The sequence below is a fragment of the Cibotium barometz genome, chromosome 17 (genome assembly GCF_041138505.1).
Source record: "Cibotium barometz isolate CiBa-2024 chromosome 17, ASM4113850v1, whole genome shotgun sequence".
Classification (NCBI taxonomy): domain Eukaryota; kingdom Viridiplantae; phylum Streptophyta; class Polypodiopsida; order Cyatheales; family Cibotiaceae; genus Cibotium; species Cibotium barometz.
In genome coordinates this window covers 18,391,728-18,411,150 of record NC_141062.1, presented here as the reverse complement: position 1 = coordinate 18,411,150, position 19,423 = coordinate 18,391,728, and the positions used below count along the sequence as shown (strand labels likewise).

Here is a 19,423-nt window from a genome sequence, read left to right as displayed (position 1 = left end):
GCATGATCTGAAAATGAGGTGCCAGCAAGAATGCCGACGGAGCCCCCTCGCTCCCCTAACCAGTCGCCCACATAAAAGCGATCAATCCGTGATAGATTAGTCCCTCCCTGTCGGCGATCCGACCGAGAGAAACTAAGACTGTCCTGAGACTGGGAGAAAGCCCCATGCTGCCATGCATCAGTGATCCTCAGTGACATGCAAAACCGATCCCAAGCTGCAAGCTCCGTGCCGTGCACTGTAACATGACTGCCTCCCACCCTATCTGCCGGGTCCTCAAGCATGTTGAAGTCTCCCCCGACACACCAATGTGCGGCCTCTGGCAATGCATCCGTAACCTGGGTCCAGAACTCTGCTCTGGCACTAGCATGATTGGGCGCATAGACGTTGAGCACGCCCAATAGCTCATCATGCATCCTCAAAATGACATACTGTGCTCTACCAGGCACAATGATCCCTCGATCCACAATGGCCTGCCGCCATACATCTGCAATGACCATGCATACTCCTCCCTGTCCACCCAAAGGACCAAACCCTGCAGACCAAAAAGTGTCCCATCTACCAGGCATCACCGAACCATATCTCTGGATCCTGCTCTCACCCAAGTGGTGCTCCTGCATCATCAAAATATCAATGCTGCCACCAACCAGGCATCTCTGAAGCTCCTGCCTCAAGCAACCACGATAGTGTATAAAGTGTGCTCCGCCAAGGCCCTGTACATTCCATGAGATGATCCTCATGGATGTCCTACTGAGGTGGATGCTGTCTCAGCCGTGCGGCGGGCCTTCGCAAGCGGCTTGGATGGAGAATAGTCCCCATCCGAGCGGCTGCGAATCTGCCCACCCGGTGTACTACAAGAATCCCGGATCAGGCGCCAGTGGCTGTGGCCCATGGCGACTGCCTCCTGCTCTGACAGAGAAACCTCGTGTATACACACATATCCAGGGTCGCGTGCTAAGTCGGCCACTATGCGCACGACCAAATGCCGAATCCCTGAGGTATCCACACCCCCGGGATCCAAGAAAAAATGAGCCAACTCCCAAAGTTGGCCTATCACATCTGTCACCTCCAGATCGCTCATGTGATGAGAAAACTCAACTGCCTGAGTCTTCAAAGTGCTGAGAGCGAGCTCTAGAGTCCACTCCCAGTCGCAAGGGCCACATAGAGGGAAAGAGAAGGCCACCGCTGAGTCTAGTGCCTCCTCTCCGCGGGCCGGAGGTATCACTACATGAACTCGGATGGGTGCTGGCTCATGGGGGCCCTCTGCTCCAAAAAGCCGTGTGAAAGTATAATCAAAAGCCTCCGAGCGCTGTCTAATGCCAAGGCGACTCAGCCGACTGCGGATAGATGAAATCCGTGAAGCCCTAATCGGCATAGGTCTCCTCTGTGATGCTCGAGCGAGATCAGTGCTCAGCGCTCTCCGGACTGCAGGTGAACGCCAGGGAACCGCCAGGGCCTCCCGGGAGGGAGAGGCGGGCGGAGGGGGAGGAGGGGGAGGCGAGGGGGATGGAGGGGGAGCCGCTGCCGAAACCGGAGCGGAGACGGGAGGAGGCGATGGTGGAAGCGAGGCAGTGGGGGGGGGACGGGGGTGGGGGGGGTGAAGGAGGGGGTGCTGGCATCTCCTGGTCCTCAGTCGTCGCCGCGGGGGTCTCCTCCTCGAGGGGAGAAAAGCTGTTCCTCACGGGAACCCAGTGAGGCTGAGACTGTGGTTGCTGCTGCAGCGGTCTCTGGGCGTGCTGCTGTGGCTGTCTCCCTCGGCGGCGCCCCTGTCCAGGCTGCCACTCCGAGGTCTCTGTGGCCTGAGCAGGTGTCCCGGAGGCAGCCTGCCGAGCCGAATCTGTGGGCGGGCCATCAGTAGCCTGCTGCTGTGGTGAGGGTCGGGGTCTCCTGCGAGGGCAGGCCTTGGCCAGATGACCGACCTGCCTGCAAATGAAGCACTGATTCGGGAGCCCCGAGAACTCCACTCTCTGATCTATCCATCCCCCCCCTATCCTAGGTAGCTGAATGACCTTAGGAAGGGAGGAGATGTCAGGCACCAACACTCTGACCGAAGGTAGCCCAGCTGCTCTGGCCACCACTGAAGCTGCTGAGGGGCCAGTCTCTAGTACCGAGCCCACCAATGCTCCGAGCCTGGAGAGGAGCGGAAGATACTCCCGGCGGAGTCCAGGGAAGCAAACTGTAACATGGAAGAGGCGCTCTCCCTGCTCCGCCGCTGCTGGGTCAAATCCATGCTGCCAAGGTCTTAAGAAAGCCCGAGCACCCCTGATGTCCAAGGGACTCATGGCAAGGACCTTGGCAACGCTCTGGGCGGCCTCGAACTCGATCTGATAATGTCCCCGGCCTAGGAGCTGTACATCCAGGATCTTGCCCACATTTGCAAGAAGGCGGGCCTGAAGAAGATCCCTGATCTCCCCTCTGCTGGGGCGAGTGCCGACTATACGGCAGATGGTGGAATGAGCCTGGAGGCGTTCCACCTCTGCGGTGAGGCTCGCTTCCTCTTCCGGCGAAAGAGAAAGCTTGATGGGGATGTCCTCGGGGGCGGGCGAGGGGGCTGCGGATGAGTCCCTCTGAGGCGAGGCGGGAGGAGTCTCCATCAGAGTCTGAAGCTCAGGCGAAGGCGAGGTGAAAGCGGAAATCCTGCAAGAAACGGGCTGCACACAGAGAGGCGGAAGACCGGAGGAAAAGGAAAAAAAAAACAAAACCCCCTGGGGGTGAAAAACAGCACGAAAGAGGAGGGAGGGGGCGAAAAGTCGAAGGAGAAGCCCTGGGGGGGGGGGGGGGGGGGGGCGGCAGCAACGCGAAAGGGAAGGGGGGCGGGGCGCTGCTGAAGATAGGTGGGCGCGAAAAAAAAGGGGGGGGGGGCGAACAGGCGAAGAGGCTAGGAGGGGGGGGGGGCGAGATGGCGAGGAGGGGGGGGCGCAGCAGTGAGGAAGGGGGGCGCAAGAGGGCGAGTACGCAAGAAGAAGGGGGGGGCGCAATGGCGAGAAGAGGGGGGGAGGCGCAGAAGCGATGGCAGGCGGGGGGGGGGGGAGGGGCGCGAGGGAAGGAAGGCGAGGGGCGAGCAGCGCGAGCGCAGGGGTGAAGGCGGGAGCTTCAGCGAGCAGCGTTCCTATCTGCTCAAACTTTGTAACAAGAGTTGCCGGGCAAGATATTACCCAGCCAACCTTGTATACATTCAGGCAAGATTAATAAAGTCCTGGGACTACCTTTACCCGCAAAATTAGAACATATATTTGTTTATTTGACCTTATTAAAAGAGAAAGCTCTCCTCCCAGCCATACCTCCTTAGGGAGGGGGAGCTGTTAATCGATGTAATGCAGCAGGTTTGTGCTCTGGACCTGGTTGGCCTTATCCAATTCGCTGGCCCCAGTCACAGTTGAAATAATTCTGCGAGTGTGCTTGATTACATTTTTGTGTGTTCAAAATCATGACTTTGGGTGCTGATGATGAGACCTGGTTGGCCTTGTCCAATTCGCTGGCCCCAGTCACAGTTGAAATAATTCTGCAAGTGTTCTTGATTACATTTTTATGTGTTCAAAATCATGACTTTGGGTGCTGATGACAAGACTTGCAGGTGATAGCAAGGTCCTCCCCAAATGATAAGTTCATGCTAGTAAAGTATCTTAAAAATCAAGAAGAAGTTGTTGCCGTCACCGGCGATGGTACAAACGATGCCCCGGCTTTACATGAAGCAGATATTGGACTTGCCATGGGTATATCTGGAACTGAGGTAGGTATTAAATTTACCTTTTCGTACGCTCTCTCCAGCTCACCTGTGGTGAGTCAATCTCACAGGATTATATTGCATGACATAATTGTGATGGGCTTTTATTACAGAAGAATATCGTAGAGCTCTTAACGAGCCCTCTTATGATGCAGGTCGCAAAGTCCAGTGCCGATGTAATTATATTGGATGACAACTTCTCAAGCATTGTCAATGTGGCAAAGTGGGGCCGTTCTGTCTACACCAATATCCAAAAATTTGTGCAGTTTCAGCTCACTGTGAATGTTGTAGCCTTGACGATTAACTTTTTCTCTGCATGCATCACGGGTATGTCAACTTTTTTGTAATATCCTTTCGACTTTAGCTGAAGCAACACCTAATCCATCTCTAAGCGACTGCTCCAGCAGTAGCCATCTGCTGTTTAAACCAGGTATGCAGGGCATTTGGGATTCTCAAACATGGCATTCCTCACAAAGGGGGAAAACATGAGTTATCTAGTACCTGCACAATAACAAGTAGAGGGGGAGCATTATTTTCCAATACCCTTGGTTGGGAAGATCTTGACTCTGTTCTCACATTTTTGGGAAGCCATTGGAGATTCCGTCGAGACTCTTGCATACTAACTTCCCAACCGACTCTTTTTTATGCCTTTGACCATGGTCAATGCTGTTGGAAATGTTGGCTGGCAAGTCGGAAATGCCACATTGGTTAGAATACCACATCAAATTAACCAGCCCCTTGGAAAAATAATCACCTACCTACTTGTCACATGAAATGCTTAAGTACAGCCCCCAGCAGACACCATCCGGTGTTTAAATTGGATCTTCCGGGCATTTGAGCTAGTTGGTACCAGCACAATAAACAGTAGAGAATGGAGCATTGATTTCCAACATCCGTGTCAAATCTTGGAGTTGGAGAAATGCAACCCTGTTCTCACATTTCTACTCATGGGAAGTGACCCTGTTTAGATGCTTGCATCCTAACTTTCCAGCCATTCCCTCTGCAGTTTCTTGACGATTAATTTTTTCTCTGCATGCATCACAGGTATGACAACATTTTTGTAATATCCTTTAAACTCTAGCTGAAGCAACACCTAATCCATCTCTAACCATCTGGCCCCAGCGGTCACCATCATTTAAACTGGGTATGCCAGGCATTTGGGATTCTCAAACATGGCACTCCTCACAAAGGGGGCAAACATGAGTTATCTAGTACCTGCATAATAACAAGTAGAGGGAAAAGCATTGATTGCCAACTGTGGCAAAACTTGGTTGGGAAGATCCCAACCCTGTCTTCATGTTTTCGCTCAGGGGAAGCCATTGCAGATTCCGTTGAGATTCTTGCATACTATTCCCAATTAACTCTTTTATATGCCTTTCACCACATGGTTGGAACTGTTGGTTGGCAAGTTGGAAATGCCAAATTGGTTAGAATACCACATCAAATTAAGCATCCCCTTAGAAAAATAATCAATTTCCTACTTGTCAGTGGGCACCATCCGGTGTTTAAATTGGATCTTCCGGGCATTTGAGCTAGTTGGTACCAGCACAATAACAGTAGAGAATGGAGCATTGATTTCCAACATCCGTGTCAAATCTCGGAGTTGGAGAATTGCAACCCTTTTCTCACATTTCTACTCATGGGAAGTGGTTGTCAACTCTGTTAATGTTAGTAAAACGCACAGCTATGGAAGAGAAGAGGAGAAATGAAATGAAATCTGTATTAACGTCTTAGAAAGGCCAAAATGACCTATGGGACCAAAAGTTACAATAATCTGGTCAGATGAAGTACAAATGTCAGTGGTGTGTAACAGAAAAAAGTGAGAAAAACTTTTGTTTCAATTCATAAATCCCAATTTTTATCTGAAGCGTGTGAAGAGGTGAGCTCGCGCCGCTGATTCCTGCCCCCGCCTCTGTCTCTTCTTTTCCAGACTGCCCCTTCCACCTCTGCCACAGCTGCTTCCGCCTTGCCCCAGCCACCTGTTCTATCCTTTCTGCTCCCGCCTACCCCTTCCGCCTCTGCCCCCGCCTGCCCCTTTGCTGCCCCAGCTGCTCCCGCCCATCTGCTCCAGCCTCTGCCCCACCCACCTCTATTGCTCCTGCATTCTGCTTCCGCCTTGCTGCACCCGCCTTGTCCTCCCCTGTTTCCTTTTTTATTTTAGCAGCATTTTTATTTGGATTCAAGTCGGCCGCCCACACTTTCTCGATTGGCTTTATGGCTTCTTCTGCCGCAGCCAATCTTTCGTCACCCCCATTGGCCAGGAGAATCATCAATTTTTCACAAGACGAGCTCACCTCTCTTCAGCACAACATTGACCTTGAGGTCCAGACTACCCTTATTGCGAGAGTTTATGGTTCTCACCCCTCTTGTTCGCAGGCCCGTGAATGGCTTCTAGTAGCTCTCCCTTCGAAGCTAATTGTGCACTTCCAGGATACTCGTTTGCTCGGTCAAGGCTTTTCTAGGTGGACTTTCACTCTTCAGAAGCTACTTCTCTTTGGCTGGCAGCCCCTTCCCTCTTGGCCCTAGGAAGATTTTCTTCTTTCAGTACCAGGTGGGCTTTGATCCAGTGGCGGAGGATCAGCACCTTACCCCGGTCTCACTGCGGTTCCTAGCTCTTCCTCGGTCCTATTGGAAGCTTTTAGCTTCCATAGGGGCATCCTTTGGCCAGGTTCTAGAGGTACCAGTCCTTCCAAGCTCTCCCGCCTCAACTTCCGCGGCTGTTACCGCCACTCTTGGTGGTGTACCCCAGGTCCTTGTGCTAGTTCTTGATCAATCAATTACAGACGATCATATTATGCTTCAGAGACCCGATGGATCTCATTTCCGCCAAAGAATGGAGATTGCAGGCAGACCTAACCAGTGTCGGATTTGTCGTCAACAAGGCCACATTGCTAGAGATTGTCCCAGATTGAGGGGCCATGCTAGGAGGCGGTGTGGTCCTACCCATTAGATGCCTTCTGCAGTTGCCGAGGCTCCAGTTGCTCCTTTGCCACAACAGACCACATAGCGTTGGCTTGTGGTTAGGGATGGCAGGCACCCTCGGACCCCCGAACCTGCCCCTTCACCCACACCCCTTGTGGAGCACCCTAACCCTTATGCAGCTCTTGCCTCACAGGATGTTGGTCCTTCTTTGGAGGATGAGGCTTTGCAGGCACATGATCTAGATCCTTCATAGGAGGATGTTGCATTACAGTTACAAGATGATTGTACCCTTGAGGATGATGTTGCGCATTCGCATTGTCATGGTACCTCTCCAGTTTTGAGGACTAGTCTTGACTTTTTCCCGGAGTGGGAGAGAGAGGTAAGGTTTAGATCGTCAGATTTTCTCTCCCTTATCTATGCAAGACGTACTGTCACCAGCCTGGACATTTCCCAGTATGAAAGGGGTCTGGTGGACTCCAAGATGTCTAAATATTTGAAAAGTACAAGCTTTGGGAATGGGGGATTATCCTAGAATACAAAGGACCACACTCCTAAAATTTAGGAGAGTTGCTATTTTTGGCCCGACTCCGATGGAAATTCTGTTCGCGTCATTACATCTGGAATTGAGCAGATACCAAGAGTTGGCAAAGTGCCTATGACAGTCCTTGGTTTTCAATTGCAGCAAAGATCTGCCCTCTTTCCTCTTCTACTACATCTGAAATTGTGACTGCTCTGGCTGCTGCAGTCTGAGGTGGAACTCTTTCTCTTTGGTTGCCCCAGTTCTAGGAAGGAGTTTTGAGGTTACTCTGGACAGAGGCAGATGGCTGAGCTGGAGTTCTTCTGGGGTTCCCTTGGCTTGGGCGAGACGGACCCTGATTAGACTGGTACGAAGGGGTTGGTCTCTGAACTCGGGGTCCTTGACTTCCCTGTCTCCTTGACATGGCAGGAGTCGGGCAGTCTTTCAGTTGGTGACCAAAACCTTGGCATCCAAAACATCGGTTTTCACTTCTGAGCTCATCCCTCTGATTTCTTGAAAGAGGTGGGGCTCTTGAGAAAGTATTCTGGGAGAAGGGTCTTCCTTCACTTCGGAATCTTCCTGTATCCTGATTCTGATTCTGGCCTTACTGCCTCTTCGGGGGTGGAAAGTTTGAAGTACTTCCCTGGGCTTGGAATCTTTTAAAGTTAGAGGGTGCAACAGGCTTTGGTGGGACCTTTACTACAAAGGCTTTGGCAAAATCCTTTGCCATTCTTACTGCTTCAGCCATGGACACTGGTTTGGCATTTTTGACCAGTGGTATAGTTCACAGATGAGAATACAAAAGAACGAGGGTCTATTTATAGGTGAGGGAGGCCACTATCTGAGTCCAACCCAGTTGGGATATTTTTAGAGATAAAGTTTATGGAAGGACCCATCTCTTAGATTGGGACATGTGGCAAGAAAGTGGACCAAAGTGAGACAAGTGGCTTGACACTTGTTAGAAAGTGGATCAAAGTGAGACAAGTGGCAAGAAAGTGGACCAAAGTGAGACAAGTGGCCTGACACTTGTTAGAAAGTGGATCAAAGTGAGACAAGTGGCCTCACACTTGTCACTTCAGCTATTGTGTGGCTCTCCACTTGTCATTGTAGCCTTCTCTTGCCATTTTAGCTCATGGGAGGCCCAAATCTATAAATTGGAGCCCTCTCTCTTCATTAATAGAGGCTCTCTTGCTGCACACTAGCCTCTGCCACCACCGTTACAGGCTGCCCTAAGGATGGCTACTCTCTTTCTCTCTCTCTTGAAGGCTGTCCATGAAGAATACCGGCTGTTGGGGACTGTTTTGGAGGCTTCCATCGCGAAGAAATACTGAAGGCAAGGGTATTTAATCATTTATTATGATTTTCAGCTTTTGTACTTGTTGTACCAGCCCTTGTACTTGCTGTACCAGCCACTGTATTGGCTGTACAAGCCCTTGTACCTGCTGTACCAGCCACTGTATTGGTTGTACCAGCCCTTGTACTTGTTGTACCTGCTGCTGCACCACCCATTGAACTGGTTGTACCAGCCATTGTATCCACTGTACCAGCCATTGTACTTGCTGTACCAGCCATTGTACATGCTGTACCAGCATTTGTACTTGCTATACCAACCACCGTACCTACTGTACCAGCCATTGTACCTACTGTACCGGCTGAATGGAGCGTTGTAGTTTCTGTACCAGCTCTATTGCATGAAGACCCGTGGTTTTTGGGGAAGAATCAGTACCCACACGGAGGTATATGGATTATATTGTTGGCTCGGCATTTCTACAGCTTGTGTTCCGGCTCGGTTGCCTCGTGTTGGGTTATGTTATGGCATTTGTATATGGATAATCCGGCATCTCCCGTGGGGAGAGTAAGGCCCTCAAAGCTTGTACATGATATTGTTCTCCTTGGGTAATAAAATACTCCCGGGGGGGGCGGCCCATTCCAGCCTCTATGCGGTGTCACATGTGCAAGCTCCATTTTCAGCATTTGTGGATGTTTTGTCCAGCTTTATGTTTTATGCAAAGTGATGATGAATATGTGTTAAGGCTGTGGCCATGTTTAAATGTTTTAATATGCATTGATGGTATCAACAAGTGTGTCAAAGGCCCTAGTCCCCCGGGCACCGCCGCGAGTTACACGTACTTCTGTCTCTAAAGGGGGTCCTTTGTCGACCACGAGATCTGGTCGTTCATACTCTGAGTCCTTATGAGGATTGTCTCTTGGAACATTCAGGGTCTTTGGGATTTTTTTCCGCGTCGGCGGAAACAAATTGTAAAAACCCAGCTTCATTGTGCAGTTACAGGTGGACCTATGGATGTATTGCTCTTCTAAGAGCATAAACTGGATGCTAGCCAGTGTGGGAGATCAGGCGAGCTTCTCTCAGGACACACCTTTTGATCACCAGCTGTTGGTACCAAGGGTGGTGTTTGTATCTCTGTTTCAGCTTTGATCTTGCCTTGCATCATTGGACATGGTGTCATTTTGCCAACAAGAGGGCAGTGGATCCTGTAGGTACTACACGCATTGGTATTCTCAACCTCTATGCTCCTAACCATAGAGGTGAGAGGACTGTCTTCTGGAAATCTCTCACTACACTGATGCCTCTTGCCAACCATTGGATTATTCGTGGGGATTTTAACATGGTTGAGATGCCAACGGATAAAAGAGGTGGACATGAGGGCTTGGTGCATCCTCTTGAAAGAGCGTCTTGGGAGAGGTTTATACTCTCCATTCATGGCAGAGATTGTTGGCACGAGGATGACATTTCGAGGAGACCATCCACTCTTCTTATTCATGGTCTAATAGGAGAAGGGATGGAGGATGTATTTATGCACGGTTAGACAGATTTTATGCGGATGATTGAGTGCTTGACAGAGGGGGGCATACTTTTGTTGCTACAGGCACCTCTAAATTGGATCATTGCCCAGTGGTTTTATGTATTAGAGATCCGAATTGCCTTGGATTAGCACCCCATGTACGCATCCCTGATCATTTGTTTTCAGATGCAGAGCTATCACGTCGTATGCTTGATATTTGGAGATCTCATGATTTCTCACAGGCCTCTCATAGCCTGGCCTCTGCTCTCTGTGATATTAGTGACTTTTATCACACATGTGCCGTGTCTAAGAGGCAAGAGGCCTTGGATTTAGAAAGGACTATTAGACGTAGATTGGCTGCCTTACAAAAAGAGTACGAGAAACATCCTCATGCTCAATGGGTTGCAGATTCTTTATGAATTGTTAGGGCATAACTTCATCACTCTCTTGAGCAGTGTGGGGAGTACCGTTTCCATGCTTAGGAATCCCTTTGGACACAGATGGGTGGCAAATGCAACAAACATTTCTTTGCTACTCATGGCCCATCTCATGCCAGAGATAGTGTCAGGCAATTTCTGGATTCACATGGCACTCTTCACTTAGATCCTCTTATGGTTAGACAGAGTGCCATTGATTTCTATCGCCAGCTTCTTAGTGCTGAGCCGCACTCTGATTTGAGACACAGGGCACAGAGGAAGGTTTGGAATGCATTGCCACGTTTGATCACTGAGGAGATGTGTGCCGCTCTGGATGTCCCTTTTTCTATGCAGGAGTTCAGTTCATGCCTTACCTCATCATGGTAAGTGTGCAGGGGAGGATGGCCTCTCCCCTGTTTTTTTCATTACTTTTTGGGATGAGATTGGGGCTGAGATTACATCGGCTCTCCAGGAGATGTGGGACAAAGGTTCTATGCCTTCTTCTCTCACTGAGGGGCTTATTTATTGTATTCCTAAGAGTGGGGATACGATATTGATTGGCCAATGGAGACCTATCACCTTACTTGGGACTGCATATAAGATTCTTGCTAAGGCAGTGAGCATCAGATTGCAGCCAATTTTGCAGAGTGGATTCTTACACGGCAGGAGCATCTTTGATAACATTTTCTCGTTTTGGGAGGCCGTCGAAGGGGCTAAAGCGAGCAATCAGCCCTTAGCCATTCTGCTCTTGGATTTTGAGAAGGCCTATGATAGAGTGGATTGGGACTTCCTTGAGGGTACTAATAGTCATATGGGCTTCTCTCAGAGATGGATCAAGGGAGTTTCATGTATGTATTAGCTTCCAGAGCTTTGATGGCTAATTAGGTATTGCTCGCCTCAACTTGGTTTATTGTGTCTTGTTGGTGCTTCTCTCGTGCATGCATTGGTCAATTGCGGAGATTGATCCGCAATTTTCTCCGGTCGGGTTTGGATGGCACCTCAGACACTCGTGCCAAGGTAGCTTGGCTCATAGTTATTCAACCCAAACGAGAGGGGGGGTTGAATATTATCGATCCGGATGTTCAGTGCCAGGCATTGCTCTGCAAACTTGTGGTCAGAGGTTTCCTACCAGGCACTGAGCCTTGGAAGGATTTTTTCTTGTCTCAGATTTCTGGATGTACATCACAGGTCGGGAGAGACTGGATGCCCAGCACACGATTTCTGTTCACAGATGCTGATATCAGGGCACCATCTTCCCCTCTTATTGCAGCCATTGCCAGAGCATGGAGAAGCATGAGATCTTTTTTGCGAGAAAGGCTTCCTAGGTCTTTGGATGAGGCTGACCGACAACCTATTATGTGGAACGAGCTCATCAGGGATGAGGCCGGTCGGCCACTTGGTGCATCTTGTTATATGCAGTGGTCAGGATGGGAGAGATGTGCATACACAATTCTTGCTTGGAAGACCTTTAAGAGTCTTCCGGAGAATCGGAGAGCTACATCCATTCAACATCTTAGGGGCTCTCGCATTCGTATTGATCAGATTGATGCAGCTATTCCGCATGAGTGGCTCTTTGGTACCTTTCATGGAGACTATCATCCGAGTTGGCTGGGAGTCTTTTCGAGGATAGGCATACCTCTGTAGGTCATTGCTCTCCCGGGCCAAGAGACTAAGATTGCATCATTTACTATCATGCCTGGAGGGAGATTGAGATGTAGTATGGAGGAGATCATCCCAGATACTAGGCTTAGTCCAGTGAGGATTGTTGGTCGTTTGGGGAAGCATTGGTTCATTGACCCTTCTCCTTAGATAGTGACTCATGGTTATATGGTGGCAGTCCTATCAAATATCTTCAGTGGGATCGAGGAGAGTGGGAGTGGATTGATGCCTTCGATCCTTTGAAAAGCCTTCCTTTTTTCAGTTTCACAGCCCGGAATGCCAGGCTTCTCCTCACTCGACAGATGCATAGGATCCCTACCCTCAGGCCTCATTGGGAGAGCTATGATATTTCTCCAGTGATATAGCGGAGATATTGGCATAGACTTTGGCACTCATATAGAAGGAGCCAGATCTCTCATTTCTTTTGGTTATTCTTACATGGTGGTCTACCCACCAATCAGTGGAAATCGGTTTTTGGTGTAGCACCTTCTTGCCCTAGGTGTGCGGCAGATTTTGAGACTGTATCCCATTTTTTATGGGGATGCAGCACTGCACAACAGATTTGGGGTTATGTAGCCCAACTTATGGGCAAATTGAGTGGCCGAGCCATGCATGTGACTTGGGGGGCAGTTACTTGGCTCTCCCAGTCCCCGGTCCGCAGCTTTTTTATGAGGGCAGTGGTACAGATGCTGCTATTTTCATTCGTAGAGGTATTGCCCAGCATGGTTTATTGCAGGACGTCTCTCACTCTGATTATACATTCCCCAGACAGAGGATTGACACCAGTTGGGAGATTGTTGCTAGTATTACAGCATGGTAGATCTGGAGAGCTAGATGCATGGAGGCTACTGAGGGTGTCCAGATTTTTGGGTCTCAGTGCATTAGTACTATATGGGGTGATATCATCCATACTCTTATGGCTACTTGGGCTCTTATTCAGGGGTCCTCTCATTCTACGCAGGCAAAGCACGTTATATTTGTGCGGGAGTGGGACCATGGCATTTTCTTTTCCTCTAGTCCCACAGGTCTTTCATGGCATCATGATACTCCTCAGTGGTTGAAATCACCTTACATATTGGGGTGATTCTATTCTTTTCCGGCTTATAGCTGTGATTGTTGTATGTCTTTTTCATACTTAATAGAAGTCTCTTTTTAGAAAAAAAGAAGAAGAGAAAAGATCTAAAGATCTATAGATCAAGAGTAACATGGGAAAATGGGAAACCTAGGAAGCTACTAAGAGGGGACGAAAGTGTCCACACAGAGACATCTCTGGGCGCGTGAGACTCATGAATGTGTGAGGGTATAGACGGGTCCTCAGTGGATTAAATGCCTCATAGGTCGCTAAAGCATGAAGACAACCTCCTCCGGGGTGAACTGCTCGGAGGGTATCTACTGGTGATTTTCAATGATCTCTCTAATCCTCCCATGCCATCTGGATTTGCTACGGATACCCCGAGGTCTAGGGCATCTGTCCCGACATAGCTGAGAGGCATGCTCAAGAGTGACCCCTTTGGATGTGGATGCGGCTATGTCGTGACCCTGCCTCTGCTGTGCTGAAGTGGTGCTCCCCAAGAAATCAGTAAGCTGTCTCTACATAGGACCTGTGTGTGCTACTCCTCCACGTATGAGAGTCTCTCTATGCCGGCGTATCTCTAGTAGAAAAAGTCCTAGGCATCTCTGGTCACTGTAGTCCATCACTGTGGCAAGAGGGCCGAACCCCTCTCTGAAAGGGCAATGGAATCTCCCTCTAATCTCATAGTACACGAGGCATCGAGACAGATGTAGTGCTCCTCCGTCTCTGGCTCTAGCTGACATAGCTGACATATACGCTACTCTATCGGTACTCTTTGTGGTCCATATTTACTTGTCTCAATCCTCAGCTGATGAGAAGAAGTGCAGATCTGACCAATAGTGCATCTGATGCCATGTGACAAATGTATGTCCATGTATCTCGGATGAGTGATGAAACCACCCTCTGTGAGGCGAAGCAGGTGATCTTTGTAAAAAGTCATCTTCGTCCCTAGAGGGCCCGTTGGTGATACCCATGTCCTCTCAGTGTCTAATCTGATTATCATGCCTGATGATTCTGTTCACCTTTGAGTGGTGCAAAGGCAGAGAAGGGGCATCTAAAGAGTACTAAGAAGGTGGCAATCTATCCATCAAGATCCCATGTAGATCAAACCATGTAGTCATCTGTGCATACCACATGTCTCATCTCTCCTTTCTGCAAGCTGTCTCGTGATGACTCCAAAGCGAGCCTAGCATATCTGTGTCGATGGGGAGGAAAGGTATACTAACCTGGTAAGAGCCTCTACTACGAGTGGTGCAACAGCCATCTCTGCTCAAATAATCTCATGTGGGATTGATGGCTTACTGCGTATCATTGTAGCAATCATCATAACAAGAGGTCTCTCCATAGACCCCCATTCATCGGAGAGAGAGAAACACTTGATTGCATGAACACACGCATGCTTACACGAGAGAGAGAAAGAAAGAAAGATATATTAAGCGTCTACTAAAGACCCAATGGGCCTGTGAGACCAAAGTGGTACAATAATGTGCATGGCATATCTCATCATGGAATGGAAAATAAAACAGAATGAAAACATAAATATAGCTATCTCACTGGGGTGATACAAAATTGTCCATGGAAACTCGTCATGGAATACTAAGAACATAAAAACATGGGAGCAACATCAGCTCCGAGTAGATGGTATACCACTCTCCAAAATGTCAAGCATGGGGTTGACGAGTACGGTCGAGAGGTCTCCCTCAGTTATGTCACGTGGAAAGGTAGCTCGATGGCGGTGGAGCATGTCCTGGATCTGGAGCTGATGAGGTGATCGTGGCTGATGGGGGGTTTGAGGGCGTCGGGCACGCTGGAGTGCAGAGGCTCGGTCCGAGGTAACTCCTCTCGGGCGAGGTAGGTCGAGAGAGAGAGAGAGAGAGAGAAAGAGGATATTCAAGGACTTGATTGGAAAGTTTGTGTTTATATTCTTGGATGACATACTGGTATTTTCAGCGACAGTTGAGCAGCATGACATTGATGTGGAGAAAGTCTTGAAGTTGTTGGAAAGCAACGAGCTCTATGTCAATGAGAAGAAGTCGGAGTTTTATTTGTTCGATGTTCACTACCTTGGATACATAATCAGTGCCGAGGTCATCCGACTTGATCCGGCCAAGGTGGTCAATATAGTTAATTGGGAGATACCACAAACTCCATATGACATTAGATTCTTTGTGGGCATATGCCAAGTATATTCCACCCAGATTGATAGATTCTTTGACCTCTCGGCGGATCTTACAGATTTGCTTAAGGGTGTCAAGACTAGAAGGCAGCGGATCCGAATGACTCCACGAGCTTTGGAGGCATTCAAGAACCTTAAGGTGGCTTTGTCAGAAGCTCTTTGTCTAGCGCTGGCCTCGTGGGATGCGCCGTTCTAAGTAATCACCGATGCAAGTAACATTGCAATTGGAACTGTGTTACAACAAAATGGCCAGCCAATAGCTTACATGTTCCGTAAGTTACTTCCCGCGGAAAAGAATTACTCGGTCTACGATCGGGAACTCCTAGCAGTAATTCAGGTCCTAAAACATTGGAAGCATTTCTTGTGTCGCGCATGCTCTCGGAACCACTGGATGTTGAGAATCATGCCACACCCCAGAAGTGGTGAAACAATGAATGTGGCCTTTTGAAGACTTAACTCAATCTGTTGGGCTTTATGAGTGATGTGTGCGCGATACCAGGTGTGAACCTGTCCATGACTAAATTATGAGACACTAATGTACAGCACATCTTCGTAGCCAACTGCGGAGAGATGGTGTCCTCAGAGCTACCCATGTCAAATAGGACAATGAACTGTTGCCGCTTTGCTGTGCCATAAGAGCTTTTGTTTGCCCTTCAGCCTTGCCCTCTTGTGGTTTGCTATCTCGTTGCACTATTTTTTAACTCTTTTGCAGCCTGTTGCTCATCCTTGCACCCTTTGCTTCCCTTTCCTCCCATATGCGCCTTGCTCCCATTTTCTTTAATTTTCTTCTCCTCCCTATACTCCCTTCTTGCTCCTTGCTCCTGCTCCGCCCCATGGTTCTCTTTTCTTCAATTTTCTTCTTCCCCCTTGGGCAATTTTCTTCTTCCCTTCCTTTTGTCCCTTGAACCTCCATCTCCTATCTCGATTCCACGTATGGTGTATGGGGGGAAAATTTTCTAATTTATAGATGCAAAATGTGTGGTTTGCAAGTATTGCGGTGTGTGGTACTCATGTGAGGGCACATTACACTTTGGAGACTAAGCAATGAGTACATGGGGGATTTATCCCTTTAGGTGTTGACATTATACAACTGCCACTAGTGACCATACACTTCAGCTTTGATATATTTTTGGGTTTTGAAGTTTGAATTTTGGACTCTGAAGTATTATGTTTTTGGATTAAGGATTATTAGAAATTAAATTTTAGTTTATGCGCGTGAAATTTCACTATTTAGTCTTTAGACTTTGCATCTTAGAGTCTAGGAGTATATGCTTTGAAGTTTCTATGTTTCAAATTCATGAATCATTGTGTTTAGGGTTTACAACGGCGCATAGTGCACATCACGGACTCAAAAATTGCACATAATGTATGCGTGTATGTCCACATGGCACCCGAGTGCAGGGGTGCACATGAACTTGTTTTTGCTCATGCTGTGCCACTGGCTGGGAATGCCACCAACCCTATGATGTGGCATGCTGACATGGTGTTAGGATATGTTGGGGTGCTTTGAAAATCATGATAGTAAAACAGCTTGCTTTCTTCTCACAGGTGAGGCCCCTCTTACTACAGTCCAACTATTGTGGGTTAATCTCATCATGGATACACTGGGAGCGTTGGCATTAGCAACCGAAGCTCCATATGATGCTTTGATGGAAAGGCCGCCTGTGGGGCGACAAGGAAGCTTTATCACCAATGTTATGTGGAGAAATATATTGGGGCAGGCAGTATATCAACTCATTATTCTATGGATCCTACAGTTCCAAGGAGAAAGGATACTGCACCTTACTGGTAACTCTGCAAGGGATGTCCTTAATACGTTGATATTCAACACGTTTGTTTTCTGTCAGGTGAGATGAGACTATGTGGGTTCTCATGTTAATAATCTCTCTCTCTCTCTCTCTCTCTCTCTAAGTTGCCTCTACTTGGCTGTCTATGTACAGGTTTTTAACGAAATCAACTCACGCGAGATGGAAAAGCTGAATGTGTTTAGTAACATTCTGACCAACACCGTCTTTCTATCGGTTCTTACATTTACTGTAGTTTTTCAAATTATAATAGTGGAGTTTCTGGGGAGGTTTGCAAATACTGTACCCCTGAGTGCTGTGCACTGGGCAATCAGTGTCCTCTTGGGATTTTGCAGCCTTTTTGTTGGAATTGTGGTAAAGCTCATACCTGTGCCTTCCAAGCCTTTCATAGAATACTTCACAAGGGGAACATTGAGGGTAGAAAACAACCTACATGATGGGTATAGAAAACTGCCATCAGGATAGAAAAACCCTTGTTTGTTTGGTAAGAGGCACCTAGCATCTATTTGAAATTATCTCATTCCCCCCCCCCCCCTCAAAACCGCCAAAACCACCAAAAAAAAGAAAAAAGAGAAGGCCACACTCCACCACCCTTAAAAATAAAAAACCCATTGTTTGTTTGGTAAGAGGCATCAAACATTTTTTTTAAAAAAGAGTTAAAGTTTTACTATCAAGATTTCTTTCCAGAGCTTCCATCCTTGATGCATGGAAAGTTTTCTCAAATGTTTCCTTTTTCTTTATGAGAGAGATTATTATATTTATATGCAAGGCTTAGAACCTTTCTTGCAAATTATTAGCAAAATGTTTTTGTATAGTACATGGGTTTGGTGTATGCCAAGTTATCAAGGATGTCTTCAACACTTTGTTTGGGTTCCCTTGATGCTTTGTGTCGTGGGGTTGCACATGTAATGTACACTTGTATGGACAAGTATGAATGTGTTCCAAGTTTGCTTTGCCTAAGTAGGCCAATCTGATGACCTTGTTCGAGGGGTCATGCATGGCACATGAATGAAAGGGACTTGGAATTTAGTATGAAAGAAGTTATTGGCGATCATAAATCTTGCTATTGTATGTAAATTATGTTTAGCTCTTTACAAGATGATAGACAATTCAACAAAGGCCTTGCAAATATTCTCTTTATCAATAAAATCCAAGGTTCTAGTTAAAAATGTTGAATCTTGGTAAAAATCATAAAACTTGTTGCTATTATAAATGCTTCCCATCTCTTCTTCTTTTCAATAAGTAAAATTCTTCCCATGTGGAAGGTTCAGGTTCTAGAGAAGTAGCTTTTAGCAAAAAGAAATATGATTTGGATTGGAATAGTTTCCAAGTCCTATTTTGTAGGGCTACAAATTAAAATATCTTCAAGAGGTTTTAACCATGGCAAGAGATCATCATCACACATCATTGGTAAAAATATGACAGCAATTATACCACTAACTCATTTTGCAAATACACTTGATTTAGCATATCATGACAAGCCATGTTAGAATCGACTATTATTGTATAACATGCACCCAAATAGACAACGCCCTAAAATGAAACATGTCCTATGATAAAGTAGCATAATTCTTTCTCTAAAATTAAACATGTCCTATTATAAAGAAACACAATTCTTGTTGTACTTGATAGTTTTTATTAGTTTGATTAATCACAATTTGACAAAGGTTGGTGGGCTTGGGCACCTATCCGCAGAAAAGGCAAGGCCATGTATTTAACCAAGATGCCTTTGATCCTCTAAGATGCGATAAGAGCAGTAGGTCCTAGTAAGGCCAACACAATTGCCATGAAAGCAAGCCTTCTTCTCTATGCTACTTTAAATCTATCCTAGAATAGGCATAATAACCATTGTTAGCCTAATTAACAACAAATTGACAAAGGTCTATGGGCTTGGGGACACCTATCCATAGGAAAGGCCATATGTTTAAGTAAGATGTCTTTGATCCTCTAAAATGCTAGGAGAGCGAAAGATCCTAACAAGACAAATGAAATTGCCATGAAAAGCAAGCCGCCTTCTTAGTGTTTCTTTAATTACACAAATATATGCTAGTAAAGTTCTCTCCTAGAATAAGCCCAACAATCTTTGAATGAAGGCTTGAGCTAGTTGAAGATTTTTCTTAAAGTGATACTAGTATTGATATTTTTAATGTGGAAAGAGAAAGTTGGTGTGAGATGTCAAAAAAACTTAATAAGACACCTTGTGTGGTAAAACACGTTAATAAGGCAAAAAGCACCCAAATATTATTCTATATCATCAAAGAGCTTTAATTCAACCCAATGACTTCCTTGCTTGAACAAAAACCCATTCAATGTACTTTATCTATACACATT

General features: G+C 47.2%; 1 protein-coding gene across 4 annotated transcripts in view; it reads left to right on the top strand.

The window, feature by feature from the left end:
• The window catches only part of LOC147629731 (putative calcium-transporting ATPase 11, plasma membrane-type), a 44,653-nt gene extending 26,877 nt beyond the window's left edge, over positions 1–17,776 (top strand). For all 4 annotated transcript variants that reach the window (XM_086811277.1, XM_086811276.1, XM_086811274.1 and 1 more), the window contains 4 exons: positions 3,572–3,727; positions 3,877–4,048; positions 16,836–17,134; positions 17,228–17,776. In XM_086811277.1, coding sequence (XP_086667403.1) covers positions 3,572–3,727; positions 3,877–4,048; positions 16,836–17,134; positions 17,228–17,557 — 957 coding nt within the window. In that variant the 3' untranslated portion in view covers positions 17,558–17,776. The remainder of the gene's footprint in view (positions 1–3,571; positions 3,728–3,876; positions 4,049–16,835; positions 17,135–17,227) is intronic.
• The last annotated feature ends 1,647 nt before the right edge of the window (positions 17,777–19,423 follow it).